This window comes from Schistocerca cancellata, chromosome 9 (genome assembly GCF_023864275.1).
Source record: "Schistocerca cancellata isolate TAMUIC-IGC-003103 chromosome 9, iqSchCanc2.1, whole genome shotgun sequence".
Taxonomy (NCBI): Eukaryota; Metazoa; Arthropoda; class Insecta; order Orthoptera; family Acrididae; genus Schistocerca; species Schistocerca cancellata.
In genome coordinates this window covers 7,542,121-7,558,760 of record NC_064634.1, presented here as the reverse complement: position 1 = coordinate 7,558,760, position 16,640 = coordinate 7,542,121, and the positions used below count along the sequence as shown (strand labels likewise).

Genomic DNA, 16,640 nt, shown 5'->3' with positions numbered 1-16,640 from the left:
GCCTGTCTATTGGGTGTGGCCTCTTGCTTATGAGGATAAAATCTTTTTATTATATGGCAATAGCAAAGGTCATGATATACCAACAGAACCTTTTCATTACATGGTGACTAATAATTATCTTAAAAAATTCTATAGTATGATACTCCAAAATATTGATTTGCATTAATGAATAATTGTAGAACTTCAAGGGAGAAAATATTTGCAGAAATAGAAAAACAGACTCTGTCAAACGGCAGTCAACACAAGTTTGGATCAGTTATCCTTAAGAGATACAAGGGTCCAAAAATCACTTGTTTTGGCAGAAAATTTCATCTCTCCACATCTCAAAAACTACAAAACCAAAAGCAATAAAACTTACAGGTTTCATAAACAAACTACTAGGCAATAAGTTCACAAAAAGAAATGTTTCAAAGCCAACAACTTTGAGTGTCACTTGTAGCAAAATTAGCAAAATAAATGACATAAAAATTACTGAATGTGCACAACACAAACTGTTAGACTATCTTGCCAAGTTTTGCAGCTTTACCAGAAATTATCCACTCAACTACAGCACTTAAAACACAACTAAAAATCTTGAAATATTGCTGTGACATCTGCATATCCTTCACTTAATCGTTTCAGACCTTCTGCCTACAACTGTGTACATTAATTTTTAAGAGTGAATTAGCTTGAACGAAATATTTTTCCCTCAATGGAAACCTCACATACACATCTGTGGATGTTAATCTTTTCACGACACACAAGTCCTCCCACCTGCTGGGCATCACTGTTAAAATATCAAAAAGTGAATGTAACAGTTTGCAGCACCTTCTGAACGCCAAAATTCACAAAAGTTGTTGGTTAGTTATACTCCACTATATAACTGCATATTATTATTGGTTTTTTGTATGGTAATTATTGAATTAACAGTGTATTTATTACAACAGTGAATATTTCCAAATTAATTATTTTAGACCATAAAAGCCAACCAAGTGTACAAAGTATATACTGAAAACAGGTACACATATTTATATATATCTTTTATCTAAAATCATTTTTAAAAATCACCAAAAAGCATTACAGCATAAAGAAATGTTTTCCTACCTCCAGACAAAATTCAGGTCTGAAAGGGTTAAGAGACACCCCATTTGCAAATTGGAAAGTTGTAAATCTTCCTTTGGTCGACTATCAAACTTGCACATTAAATTTGAACAAAATCTAATATGATCGAATGAGGAACACCTCCAAAACTAGATAATGTGTCATGAAAACCATAACCATTGAACAAATCAGTCTGCATTCTCGTACATAAAATTGAGCTACAGGAGAGAAACAATGAATGTAACATATCACTGGAACAGACTTCCCAGGTTTCAAATAAATCATGTTTTAAAGAGGTTACCCCTTCTTTGCAATAACTACGAAGACATACAAACATTTATAATAGTTTTAGTCTCTTTACTTCACTGAATTACAGATAAAATATAATATACTTAATTTATTTCATTAGATTAAAAAACAAAGAAAACAGTCTAAGAATGATTTAAAAAGAAACAAATACTTATAAATGAAATAAAAATCCTGTGAGAATTTAGTTCAGACACACAATTCAAATTTAAAGTCAACAGTACACAAATTAACTGCATTCAACTAATGTAATTATATAACAAATAATTCAGTATACATTTTATACTAAAATTTTGGCAGTGTCAGACACATGCCATGTCTGTGTACTAATAAATAAAACATTTAGAACAAACTACACAAGAGAAAGAGTTCTGAGAATAAGTGCAATAAATTACTTTCATACAGCTAAAAACTCAACGACAAATCTTAATACGTAGCCACAGTTGTGATAATATTATATGTGACACAAACAAAAATGCACATCAAAAAACAAATCACTATAATGCTTGTGTCCTTAAACAAACATAAAAACTAGACAAACTTTCAGTCAAAATATATCGTGTACTTCTAGCAATGCACTGAATATACATGTGTTTTGATTTTTCTATAATGAAAATTTAAATACACAATTTGTTTAGTGTACAGTGATAAAAGTTGTAACATACAACAATTTTTCTTTCGCTTGCTTTCTAAAATTTACATTATCTGTACTTCTATGAAGAAGTCTATGCATAACTTGCCAAATCCCTTTCATCCTGAATCTGTCAAATGTTATAATTCGTGCATATTTTATATAGGCAAGGAATGTTTTTAGATTCTTCCCTCTTTTGAGAGCTACCGTTTATTCTATTTTTCAAGTATTCATTATTGTTACATGAGGCACATGACATCACACATGCTCTTCTTTTCAGATTTCGTGGAACACTAAGAAGTCAACCAAGGATGATGCCTTATAGATTCCTTGCTTCTGTCACCATAATCGTACATCACCTCCTCACCTGCTGGTATGTCTTCTTTAGCAACAAGAACAAGCCGTGGTTGGTTTTCTACAGTCACAGTTTTTGTCACGAGATTACCATTCCGACTGTGGTTTACGAGCCTCCCTAATCTTCCTGTCTCTGCTGTGGCATCCACACTGAAATTTAAGTCACCGACTTTAACCCACGAGAAACAGCACAACAAAAAATTATTAAGTATAATACTTTAGAAAACACAAACAGTTGTATCACTCTGAAACTGTTTTACTGAGCACTCTAAATAGTTTTAATGATCTAGGGTACAATAATATAAACAAATTTGGTAAAGATACTGAGAAAGAAAAACTCGCAAAAGTCACAAAATCGTCAACAGTAAATAGATACTTGCAAAGCAAAACATGAAAAGGGAGATGACTGAAAATGTAGAAGGCCATACCTCTTCCTCCTTTGTTGTATACCAATGAGCTACAGATCACAAGGAAAATAGAATTCTCGCAATGGAAATAAGATTTCTAAGATCAGTGAAAAACAAGAAGAATGGATGCACGTAATTCCTGAACATCACAGTGACATCCAAAGTTTCTGCGTGAAATACCTTACCTACAACAAGTTTCTGTCAAAGAGGCTCCAGATATTTGCTTAGTTGCACAACAAACAAGAAAGTGGGAGATCATCACTTTGTATAACACAAGTGCGCTCTGTCATTTACTTTGGGCTACATGACTGTGTAAAAAATTTACTGTATTTTCAAACTGCATATTTAATGTCTAGATATAAAGCAGTAAAGTAAGGAAAAGAATTTTTACTTGTATTTTTAAACATAATGAACAGTGACAAAAGGCCACATTAAATTTGCAAAAAAGTACGTGTTCTACGAGTAGAAAAATAATGCTAACCAAATACCAGTGTTCCATCCAACATGGCAAAACTTTCAGTTCTTTTTTGTTTACTTACCAGTACTGAGTGTTCTTGTGCTTGAAGTAATACATATAACAGCCAGTATTCTGATCCTGTGCATAGAGTGCTTCCCGGACTTTTGCTTCAGTCATACTGATGAGTTCTCCAGCATATTCAACTACAAATTCACCCTTGTGGAAATCTCTTGTCGTAACAATACCACGCCCCTTTCCCTCAAAGTTATGAACCTTAAATAAAAAAATACAAATAACTATTGCATTATGAAGTAACTCATTTAAAATCCTTTATACAAAACAAAAACATTATGCTGATTACGAAACAAAACCATTACAGAAACACATTTTATCAACTTAAGACAAAGTATGTAAATGGGACTAAACAGTAGTGTGACTAAATAAATTCCATTAGCTGAGGCTAAATGAACTATGAATACATGAAGGATATGTAGCTAACAGTCACACATACCATAAAAATATTCTGATACAAGTATCAATGTCAATAATCTATACATACAGACACAGACTAAGTGTCAGTGATGACCTGGAGGTGTCCTATAGTTACACAACATAGTTAAAGCCGGCAGAGGGCACTGGTGCTGAAGTACATCATGACCACCATTGTAAATTCAGCAGTTTAAAATAAAATATTCCCAGTAATTTTAATTAATGACTTCATATGGAAGAGTGAGTGTCTGACAGTAAAACAAAATTAAATACAGTGGTGGAAATAAAATCTATACACGACTGGCAACCAGGGTTACTGCTCGGTGAACAGAGAGAGGTTAGCTTGAATACCAATTCCTATTTATTCAGAAGCATACTAGTTCAAACAGCGTTGCACGCCGCAGTGCTCGTGGGGTCGCTGTGTGCGTCGGCCACGAGTGGCATGGGGACTGGGCCTCCTTCGACAAGCACCACCACAGGAGAACAAAAACGCCTTAAAGAGACATCACGTGGTGGTGCCAGTTAAGATTTTACTCTGGAAATGCACTATTGACTATCAAAGCTTTTAACAAAATATTTATTGGTTCTTTAAACAATGGAAAATCCATGATGGATGCGACTAAACGTCTTCGCTTATTGGTTTATTAACTATATTACATAATAGGCTAGGTTTTATTTATTTATTTATTAGCTTTGTCACAGTGAAACGTTCGCTATTTACTTTGACTGTTACACAATGTTGTGTTATTTACTCCATTAGGGCAGGAGGTTTCCGTTATTTCCCATTACTGTTTTATTACTGACATTACTGTTTTATTACCACTGTTGGAATCGACCAAATCATACAAATACCTGGGTATGACACCTTGTAGGGGCATGAAATTGAATGATCACATAGGCTCAGTCGTGGGTAAAACAAGCGGTAGATTTCAGTTTATTGGTAGAATACTGGGGAAGTGTGATCAGTCTACAAAGCAGATTGCTTACAAATCACTCATGTGACAGGTTCTAGAATAAGTGTGTGTTGGCACGTACCAGATAGAATTAACAGAGGCTATTGAATGTATACATAGAAGGGCAGTGTGAATGGTCACGGGTTTGTTTCATCCATCGAAGCGTGTCAGAGAGATACTGCAGGAACTGAACAGGAAGACCCTACAAGATAGATGTAAACTATCCTGAGAAAATCTAATAACAAAGTTTCAAGGACCAGCTTTAAATGATTACTCTACAAATATACTACAACCCCCTACGTATTGCTCACATAGGGATAAGATTAAGATAATTACTGCATGTACGGATGCATTCAAACAATCATTCTTCCCATGCTCCATATGTGAATAGAACAGGAAGAAACCCTAATAACTGGTACAATGTGTACCCTCTGCCATGTACGTCGCTGTGGTTTGCAGAGTATAAATGTAGATATACATTTGGACTTAAATTGTGGATTTTATTTCAAGTTACTTATTTCATTTCTCATTTCACCACATGAAATCATTTTAATTAATGACTATGAATACTTTATTTTGAACTACTGAATGTGTGATCATGATCACTCATATACATCAAGATCAGTGCACTGTACTGGCGATAGTTATTTTGTGTAAGAACAGGGCACACCCAGGCCATCACCAGTACCTACCAGTATAGATTATTGACATTGAAAATTGCACAAAAATATTTTTATGGCATATGTGTCATGTATATTTTTACATATTCCTACATTTTTTGTTTGTTCGTATATTTAACATCACCCACACTACTGTTTTCCTATCTGTAAGGCATCTGATGATGGTGAGGCGTAGCACCCGACATTGTGCCTACTGAGATCGCACATAACAGCAGTGAACAGGCGTGCAGTATGAGTCAAGTGCAGGATAGGTGGTGCCAGGTGCACGGGAGTCTGTAGTTTCTATGTGATCTCGTGGAGGTCACTGGCCGGTGGAGACTGTTTGAGCTGCAGTCACAATACCGTTATATTTATTTTCAGTTCTGTTTGTTTAATTTTTTAATTGTTTATCAATTACTATTATAATTGTGCTTGGTTATGAGAGTGAATGGTGTGTGAATGTGAAATAATGTTTTATGTAAAATTTTTATGCTACCCGTTGAAATAACTGGTCTCTTGAGGAATGCTCAAGAATGGTGTGTGTGTTAGTCATTTGTACTGGGGAATTTGTAATAAACTAGTTTGTCAGTTTATGGTACTGGTGAAATGAGATCATGATTTTGGTAAAGTAGTTTTGTTAAGAAAATGTGTGAAAACTTCAATTTTCTGGGTAGCATCACACCACACAATGGAAGTTCTAAACTAGAAGTCTTAAACAGAATAACAAATGGATCTAGCTTCTTCCACCAAGTACGAAATCTAATCTGGGTCAAGGGAGTCCCTCTAACAGCCAAACAGACCATGTATGTAACTTATCTCCTGCCAATCATGATGTATGTCTAGGTGTATGTCTAGAGGCCTGTGTCATAAATAAGAGAGAAGAGAGTCAAATACAAACATGTGAAATGAAGTTCCTTATGTCAGCTCTACAAAAAACTAGGAGAGACAGAGTCAGGAATGATTGTGTAAGGAGAGAGCTGCAGGTGACATTGACTACAGAGGAGAGGAGGAGTGCTTTGAGATTGAAGTGGTTCAATCATGTGAAGCGAATGCACCCGATTCGAACTCCACACCAGTATTTGGAGACGGAGGTAACAAGAGAAGATTAATTGGGCAGCCTAGAAAGATGACGATGATGATGACATTTGGTATGAGGGGCACTCAACTGCACGGTTATCAGTGCCCGTACAAATTCCCAACCTTTGCTCAGTCAAATCTCGCCACTTTCATGAATGATGATGAAATGATGAAGACAACACAAACACACAGTCATCTCGAGGCAGGTGAAAACCCCTAACCCCACCGGGAATCGAACCCCGGACCCTGAGCTCGGGAAGCGAAAAGGCGACTGCGAGACCATGAACTGCAGACGGCCTAGAAAGAGATTGACAGACCAGGTTAAGGAAGATCTCAAGAGGAGAGGAGTAACATGGGATGCAGTGGAGCGGGAAAAGCTATACCAGGACAGAAACCAATGGAGGCATATCGTTCACCAAGTTCCTACCCGACTTTCTGGAAGGAAATCTTGATAATGATGATGATGATGATGATGATGATGATGATGATGAGTTTCGTTAAGAGGGAGTTAATTTTATATTTGTGGGTTTTCAAAATTTATGTCAATTTACTGTTCTGATTCAATGACAAATTTTGATTGATTAGTATATATGCTTGGATTTGAATGGTTTGATGTTGGTTCCTGACTGGCTGTGATGTTTCTCTGCCAATCAGGAATTAGCATATTCAGATGTATTTTGGGATCTAGAAACTTCTATTATGTATAGAGATGCATAGAGTCAGAGCTAGGACTGACCTACTGATGGGTACACTGATAAAAATTATTAATATTGTAATATTTTGGTACCAAAATGTTTGAAAGTGACAAAGTGTGGAAGAGAGTTAAATTTAATGTTAAATTTAACGCACTGTCTGAAATTCGGAGTTTTTGGTGATATTTTAAATAACTAAATTCTGTCTCTCATCTTGCTTTCTCACAAATGCGAACATTTTGTTACTTGAGACTGATTATAGCAACATCTGAGTGAGCTATTCAAACAAAAAATCAGTTTGTAAACTTTCTGTGAAGGTTGACTAATGAGTACTAAAAACAGGCTTGAGTTATGAATGACATGCGTTTGTGGACTTTTCAGACTCTGTAGTAACTCGTGTATGAAAGCTTACTGTAATAAGTTTGGAAATTTAGACACATAAATACTTTCACTTAACTATTATTAACCATACTATAAAAAACAAATTTTAGTGTTACTTGTGGTTACGAGGTGTACAGCTATTTTTTCTGTAGCTTTTTCTGGCTAACGATGGCATTTCAGTAACTTCAAGGAGTCGTGCGTGCGAGAAGATATTCACTTTAAGGTGAGTGGAACTTCATACACACCAGAATCACTCCAAACCGCCAAAATGGCAGTAGCCGAAACGAATAATTTTGAATTTTGTGACATGTGTTCAAGATATACATCTGCAGATAAGTAAAATGCAACATTAAATTTTCAGTCTATAGTGGAGTGCACACTGATAAAAATTTCTTGGCAGATTACAACTGTGTACCAGCAACTTTGCCTTTCGCAGACAAGTGCTCTACCACCTGAGCTACATGAGCTTGACTCACAGCCTGCCCTCATGGGTTTACTTCCACCACTACCTCATCTCCTACCTTCCAAATTTCACAGAAGTTCTCCAGCCTAACTTGGAGGTGGATCACTTGGCTGTGAAAGGCAAATGTCCTGGGTTTGAGCCCCAGGTTGGGACACAGTTTCAATCTGCCAGGAAGTTTCAAAGTAAAATGTGTTTTAAGTGCATACTGGTCACTGGATTCTGATGTAGTGAAGTGCTCCCTTGTATATACAAGGTTACTGGAGCATTTAAATTCACATAATTTGCTGTCAAATGTACAGTTTGGTTTTAGAAATGGTTTAACAACTGAAAATGCTATTTTCTCTTTTCTCTGTGAGGTTTTGGATGGATTAAATAAAAGGTTGCGAACGCTAGGTGTTTTCTTTGATTTAACGAAGGCTTTTGACAGTGTTGACCACAAAATATTATGGCAGAAGTTGGACCATTATGGAGTAAGGGGAGTAGCTTACAACTGGTTCGCCTCTTACTTTAAGAACAGAAATCAGAAGGTAATTCTCCGCAATATTGAGAATGGTAGTGATGTTCAGTCCCAATGGGGCACTGTGAAGTGGGGCGTTCCCCAAGGATCGGTGCTGGGGCCACTGCTGTTTCTTATTTATATAAATGATATGCCTTCTAGTATTACAGGTGATTCAAAAATATTTCTGTTTGCTGATGACACCAGCTTGGTAGTGTAATATTGAAACAGTATCAAATAATGTAGTTCATGAAATAAGTTCATGGCTTGTGGAAAATAATTTGATGCTAAATCGCAGTAAGACTCAGTTTTTACAGTTTCTAACTCACAATTCAACAAGAACCGATATTTTGATCAGACAGAATGGGCATATTATAAGCAAGATGAACAGTTCAAGTTCCTAGGCGTTTGGATAGATAGTAAGCTGTTGTGGAAAGCCCATGTCCAGGATCTTGTTCAGAAACTAAATGCTGCATTATTTACCATTAGAACAGTATCTGAAATAAGTGACAGTTCAACACGAATAGTAGTCTACTTCGCATATTTTCATTCGCTTATGCCGTATGGTATTATTTTTTGGGGTAATTCTTCTGATTCAAAGAGGGTATTTTTGGCTCAAAAACGGGCTGTTCGAGCTATATGTAGTGTAAGTTCAAGAACCTCCTGTCGACCCCTATTCAATAGTCCGGGAATTCTGACATTATCCCCCACAGTATATATTTTCTTTAATGTCGTTTGTTGTTAGCAATATTAGCCTGTTCCCAGCTTTCACTCAGTTAATACTAGGCAGAAATCAAATCTGCATGTGGAATGCACTTCCTTGACTCTAGTGCAGAAAGGAGTGCAGTATTCTGCTGCATCCATTTTCAATAAGCTACCACAAGAACTCAAAAATCTTAGCAGTAGCCCAAACTCTTTTAAGTCCAAACTGAAGAGTTTCCTCATGGCTCACTACTCCTATTCTGTCGAGGAGCTCCTGGAAGAGCTAAAAAATTAAGCAAATTCCAGTGTTACATTGTTGATTTTCTTTATTTAAACTTACGACTTGCCACCTGAATATGTTTTTATATTTCATTTTATCTGTTTCTACTATCGTGTTATAATTTCATGTATTGACTCGTTCCATGACCATGGAGACTTCTCCTTAACCCTTTCAGACCTGATTTTTTATTTACTTGTAAAAAAAATGTCTGACATCGTTTTTGCATTCAGGTGAGTCTCCTGACAAAATTTTTCTAAGAAAAAATTTCGTATGATCTCTACTTTTCTAGATATTTAATGTACACAAATGTGTCCATCAGGTCTTGAGCTTCATGTCATACATTAAGGAGGTTAACAGTACGGATGAATTATGCCACTCTTTATTTCACTTTAAAACAGAGGAAACAATAAAAATAATTCCATATTACATTCTTGTTTAAACAACAATGGTCAACACCCGAGTTTAAGGTTTAGTATGAAACTGCAAAAAACAATTTCTGTCCTTTTGGAGACACAAATGTACTTTACATTTTCTGCACTGAATTCTTGAACGCCCTGTACATTTTGGTAATTTGCAGCGACTTGGAGCTCCTACATCATGCAAAGACAAATGGTCAATGGAATCAAACTGTATCTCTGTAGCTGGTCGTAATTCTCCTCTTTTTCTTGGTATGACTCTCATGTCTGAAACCAGTCCTTCATCATCTTCTTTCCAGTCACTTTCTTTTGGCACAGTATCGATCCATCTGCTACCCTGATACGAAAGGAAAGAAGGTCCATTTGCTGCTTCTTTGGGATAGACAGGTTGTCTGCATCTCGTCTGTACTCCAACCAACTTTGCACGATGGCAAAGTCAACAGCGTGAAAAATCATACGCAAAGACCATTTTAGAGATCTGTTGAAAACTCTGTAGTAGCTTATCAATTGATCAAATAGATCCACACCACCCATTGCATGATTATATCTTCTCACTATTTCAGGTCTTTCTACTTTCACATATTTATGGTGCTTTTTGTCCCAACGCTCGACTTCATCCACTGAGCCTTTACCAACAAAATTAGAACACAATACAACTGGCCTATTGTCTAACCACTTACACTGTGATTTCTTCACAGTAACCTCTGGTTTGTTTCATTATTGTTTTATCATCTGAGAAAGGCAAGTTCTTTCCAAACCTGTTTTGACGGGCAGTACCTGCTGCATTGATGCCTTGAGATTTCAGAACTTGAAACAGATGATAAGATGAAAAGACGTTGTCAAAGTATAGTTTATGACCTTTACCTTTTGAGAGTGGAACAGAAAATCCTAAAACAACAGCAGGACCTAATCCAAATTTTTTGCAGCATGTGGTATTTAGTTCAGTTGTAGCACCTTGATACAAAAGGAAATCATGCACTATTCCACTCTTTCCACACAACATGAAGACTTTGATTGCCCATGGACTTGGTTTCCCCTTGACATACTGCTTTGCAGAAAACTTCCCTGTGAAAGGAATAATTCCTTCGTCCACACAAACATTTTCTTCTATAGGAAGTTCACTGCAGCGTTTTCGAATGGCTGTGTAAACTGGCCTGACTTTGTAAAATTTATCTTTATTTTCAGGTGGCTTCTCCAGGTTGTTCACCACGTGTAAATTTGTTCGTAATTCTAAAAATCTGTCTCGTGACATGTTTTCCCAAAACACATTTACCTTCAGGCTTGTATCCCAATACATTCGTAATCTGGGAAATTTCAAAGCGCCAGTCAGTATATGAAAACCAAATAGCACCTCTAGTTCTTGAGTTGTTGTCTGCTTGAATGAGGATTTGCCTTGTTGTAATGCATAAATATTAGTATGTGCTGCCATTTTAGTGAACAAATCATCTGGTATATATCTTTTGAAGTACTGTATTGGAGAACACAAGACAGATTTTTCAACATTTGGAGCTTTGTATGTTTCTGTCATGGTACTTAGAGGCTTGCGTTTCCATTTTATGGATTCTTTAGGTGTCACCATTATGTTGTCACACAGGTTATTCAATTCTGGGTTGTTTTCATTGCATAATAAGCTCATTTCAGCATCCATCACGTCTCCGTCATCTTCATCTTCAGATATGGTGTTTCTACACACATCATTCACGCCCACTTTATCTGCTCCAACACGTTTCACTTACTGTGGAGCTTGCCTTTCAATAAATGGTATACTGTCATCCTCATCTCCACTCAAACTAATGTCAGAAACGTCACCATTTTCAATTATGTCCATAATCAAGTCAAAACCTTTCTCCACAGAAAGAAATTCCTTATCCATATTTGTAAGTCAAAAGCCAGAAATCTAAAATAAAATCCTGTGTACTGGTCAGTTACTCTCCTCCTTGCTGCTAGTACTGAAATTATTGAAAAAAATACCACACATAACTACCATCACCATGCAAACACATCTGAGAGAAATTTTAGGTTACGTTTCCAATTTTACACCATTAAAGACCTGTTGTACACAAATGTGTACATTAAATTTACCTGATACATAAAACAAATATGAACTGAATGAAATTGCTGAAAATTCCACTGAAAGAATGTATAACGTTTCCAAAAGAAGAAAAACCACACAAAACGTTCATTAACAAAACCCACAATGTGACTATTACAGCAATAAAGTCAACGAGTAATGGCTTCCCACAGAGAGACAATACCAGAGAGTATATTTTACTATGTAGTTCACAGACTGCTCACAAGAGAGCAGCAGCTGCTGGAGCATGGCTAAACTAAACCTACAAAAGTTTGCACAATGAGTTTTGATGCACCTGACATTTCTTGCCAGCGAAATATTAGTGAACAAACTTTATGTACACAATTGTGTCCACCAGGTCTGAAAGGGTTAATTTGGTCCGACGGAACAATAAATAAATAAATAAAAAATAAATAAATCACATGTCGTCATCTTAATCCGATATTGAGATACTGTGTTACTCTGACATTCAAGAAATTTACCTTCGATGTGACTTCTGTGTAAGAGTTCTGTCCCAAAATTAAAGCCTTGTACCACTCCACATAATTCCTTAGGAAAAGAGCAACACCATCCAGTTACAATTAAAAATATTTTAAGTGACTTCTACTGAGCAAATACACTGGTTGCATAAATAATTTAGAAAGGCATCTTATTTAGCTTATTAAGAAGGAAAAAGTAGACCAGACTATCTTGTTTGAAACACCACACATACATAGTTCCCAACAGTGAGACTTTGACAGCCTTGCATGGCACATTATTTACCATTTTAGCATTTCTGAAGCTTGTTATTTAGTTTGGCTGCATATTAAGCATTGTTACACGACAGCCAGAAAAAGAGATCCGAGGTGTACTGCTTTGGCCAGAACACTACCACAGCATGCGCTCTGATGTTTGATGTGAGGGCCACGGGGGCGCCAAGCCCGCACAAGATGGGAGTGCTTCTGTGCACGTGATGTCACAGGGACCATTGCAGTTAGGACATAATGGTACCAGCATTCTACATGTTTGTGTACCTGGAGTGTAGGCCACAAAGCTTACAGAAGAGCACAATAAGTCAAGGTGGAGAACTCAGAGTGACATTCTTTTGATATGCAGACTGAGTGTGGAACTTTTGTATTAATTATTAGTCTCTACGTGAAAAAGAGAATATGTGATAACTTTTCACATTAACTTTAGTAATAATTGTAGTAACTAAATCACAGAAAAGACAGAACTACCAACTGAAAACACTCACTCATCGAGATGCATACAGTGAGCTACTTAGACATTTATTTAATTATTTAACTAGCCGACTACAGATGCCTGAATCAAATATTAATATAGTCAGCATAATCAATTACACCTGACAGCTACACCAATAGCATTGCAGCATGTGGTGGATAACATAAGCACACATCATAAACACATTTAGGTCATAAGTTTTCTATGTTCAATTTTGAAGTGTTAATTAATTAATTAACAATTTTTATAGTTTTGCGCATAATTTAAATTATGAGAGACATGAATTTATATAGTACCAGTGGGAAGAGAAGGTTATTTCCTAGAAGACTGATGTGCCACTTGTGTGTTTCCTGCACATTTTAAAGGTAAATTTAAAACAAAAATTAAATACTGTTCTCATTATATGAATTTTGCAGTCACTATAATTAAGATTTTGGGAGGACAAATTAACCAAATGTTTACTGTAATACATCATTTCAGTCTGTGTTTCTGCACACATCTGGTACTTCTAATTTCAGTATAGCACGTGAGAATCAAAATTTGTATTTTGAACTAGTGAAATTTTCTACTAGCTGTACAACATAAATTCACAGAAACTTTTCCAGACCACAGTTGTCCACGCTTATAGAAGGTCACTGCCCTCTTCGGTTTTAGCAGCCATTGGGAGGCGCACAGAGGGGCAGAACCTGCGTGTCTCTGAGCAGTGATTCTTCTTTGTACTTAAAAAATTTCACGACATTAGACTGATGAATGTAGAATAATTTTGCAGTGGGTCAGCTGGACTTGATTTTTTGTGATAAGAACCAGTGTGGACTCTGAATTAGTCATGTGTCAGTTGGGACTCCAATTTGGGCTAGACAGATCGAACTCTGAATATTAATCGCCGATGGACACTTGCAATTGTAATAATTTAGCAGTTTATTACATTTCACTAATTTTATAGAAAGTTCCCTACAACTGTTTTGGGGTGGGGTGGGGGTGGACTGGAGGGGGCGGCGGGGAAGGGAGTGTCAAGTCACATTTTGCTCCATTTAGCAATGGAAATTAGGTTTTCCACTTGTCTGCTATTTAATATGTGGAAGTATTGAATAAACAATGCATATTTTTGAACTTTAAGCTCAGTGTTGTGAAACATCACTTACTACCCAACCTAGTAGACGTTTTTACCCGAATGTGTGCATTAGTGGTAGTTAATTTAAATTTATAGAGAAAGTGAGAAGGGTGACCACAAATCTTATGATGCAGGGATGAATCAAAAACATTATTCTCTGGTCACATTGATACCGTAGTAAAATTGAGTTTTATTTATTACCGTGCCACCACCATTAACAGAAAAATCTGTCCAAAATTTGGTAAGTTAAAAAATGTTTTTATTGTAGCTTTCTGAAACTATAATATCCAAGTGAATCACCCAAGTTGTTGTTGTTCTTTTCTGTGCTTATGTGCTGTGCTTATTCTTCTCACTGACTGTCTCTGTGGACTGAAATCTTGATGCTGCAAACATATGACTAAACTGTCTCTAAAATCCACAAAATATGGAATATAGCTTCTTCATGGAATATTATACACTGATGTGCCAAAGAAACTGGTACATGCATGCGTATTCAAATACAGAGATATGTAAACAGGCAGAATATGGCACTACGGTCAGCAATGCCTATATAAGACAACAAGTGTCTGGTGCAGTTGTGAGATTGGTTACTGCTACTATAATGGCAGTGAGTCTGATCGTGATGTTACAGTCGGGGAACGAGCAATGGGACACAGCATCTCTGAGGTAGTGATGAGGTGGGGATTTTCCCGTACTACTATTTCACAAGTATACCGTAAATATCAGGAATCTGTTAAAACATCAAATCTCTGACATCGCTGCAGCCGGAAAAAGATCCTGCAAAAACGGGACCAATGATGACTGAAGAGAATCATTCAAAATGACAGAAGTGCAGATTTTAATGCTGGGCAGATTTCAATGCTGGGCAGTCAACAAGTGTCAGCATGTGAACTGTTCAACGAAACATCATCGATATGGGCTTTCAGAGCCAAATGCCCACTCGTGTACCTTTGATGACTGCACGACACAAAGCTTTATGCCTTGCCTGGGCCCGTCAACACCGACATTGGACTGTTGATGCCTGAAAGCATGTTGCGTGGTCGGACGAGTCCCATTTCAAATTACAAGGGCTATCCACAAAGTACATTACGTTTTGGAATTAAAAATAAATAAAGTATTGGAAATTTTTTTATTATATACAGATGAAAGCCACACTTAAATACTACTTTTCTACACAGTTGCCATTTAAATTAAGGCACTTATCGTAGCGATGGACGAGCTAGGAAATTCCTTCGTCATAAAATTCGGCCGCCTGCGCCTTCAACCACGTGGTTACCTCTTCTTGAAGCTGTGCGTCGTCATCGAAACACTGCATAGCCATCCACTTCTTCGTTGCTGGGAATAAGTGGAAGTCGCTCGGTGCCAGGTCGGGACTGTACGGCGGATGCGGAAACAACTCCCACTTAAAAGATTCGAGACTTCACGAGTGGCATTTGCCGTGTGGGCCCGGGCGTTGTCGTGAATCAGCAAGATCTTTGAGCCCAACTTTCCCCAGCGCTTGTTTTGTATTGCTCTTCTGAGGTTGTGCAGAGTTTGGCAATAACTTTGTGAGAGTTCATTGTAGTGCCTCTTTCCAGGAAATCCACAAAAATCACACCTTTTCTGTCCCAAAAGACAGTCGCCATCACCTTCCTTGCCGACATTGTCTGCATGAATTTCTTGGGTTTTTGGGGGGAATTTTTGTGCCCCACTGCATTGACTGCAATTTTGTCTCGCAGCTTAACCCATGTTTCGTCACCAGTAACGATGCGATCGAGTAATGAGTCGCCATATTTCTCGTAAGCGTCCAAAAATGTTAACGCTGCACCCATTCGCTGATTTCTGTGAATCTCTGTCAAGATTTTTGGTATCCATCTTGCACAAAACTTGTGGTAACCAAGCTTTTCGGTAATGATTTCGTGCAACAAACTTCGTGAAATTTGTGGAAAACTCATAGAGTGTTCCATTATTGTGAAATTACGGTTTTCACGGACCGCGTCATCGACTTTTTCGACAAGTTTGGCAGTCACTATGCTGGGTCTTCCACTTCGCTCTTCGTCGTGAACGTTAGTTCGGCCATTTTTAAATTTTATGACCCATTAACGCACTCCACCTTCAGTGATTATGTTGTCCACATACACTTCACAAAGCTGCCGATAGATTTCTATCGGTGTACAGTTTTTTGCAGCCATCAACCTTATTACAGCACGCACTTCACACTTCGCGGCATTTTCAATTAACGCTGACATTTCAAACAGTCACAGAAACTCAACGGAGTACAGCACGAACCTCTCACTAGCACGGCAGGATGCCGACTGAGTGGCAGAATGCCATGACACCAAGATGGCCGCGCTAGCCCCGCCCCTAATGGACACAAACAAGAACGTAATGTACTTCGTGGATAGCCCTCGTATA

At 37.3% G+C, this 16,640-nt stretch overlaps 1 protein-coding gene across 1 annotated transcript in view; it reads right to left on the bottom strand.

Moving 5' to 3' along the window:
- Window positions 1-1,006: 1,006 nt before the first annotated feature.
- The window catches only part of LOC126100129 (histone-lysine N-methyltransferase PR-Set7), a 41,558-nt gene continuing 25,924 nt past the window's right edge, over window positions 1,007-16,640 (bottom strand). Inside the window, exons 5-6 of the mRNA XM_049910663.1 lie at window positions 3,318-3,508; window positions 1,007-2,521 (exon numbers count right to left, since the gene is read on the bottom strand). Of these exons, the coding sequence (XP_049766620.1) occupies window positions 2,311-2,521; window positions 3,318-3,508 (402 nt within the window). The 3' untranslated portion in view covers window positions 1,007-2,310. The remainder of the gene's footprint in view (window positions 2,522-3,317; window positions 3,509-16,640) is intronic.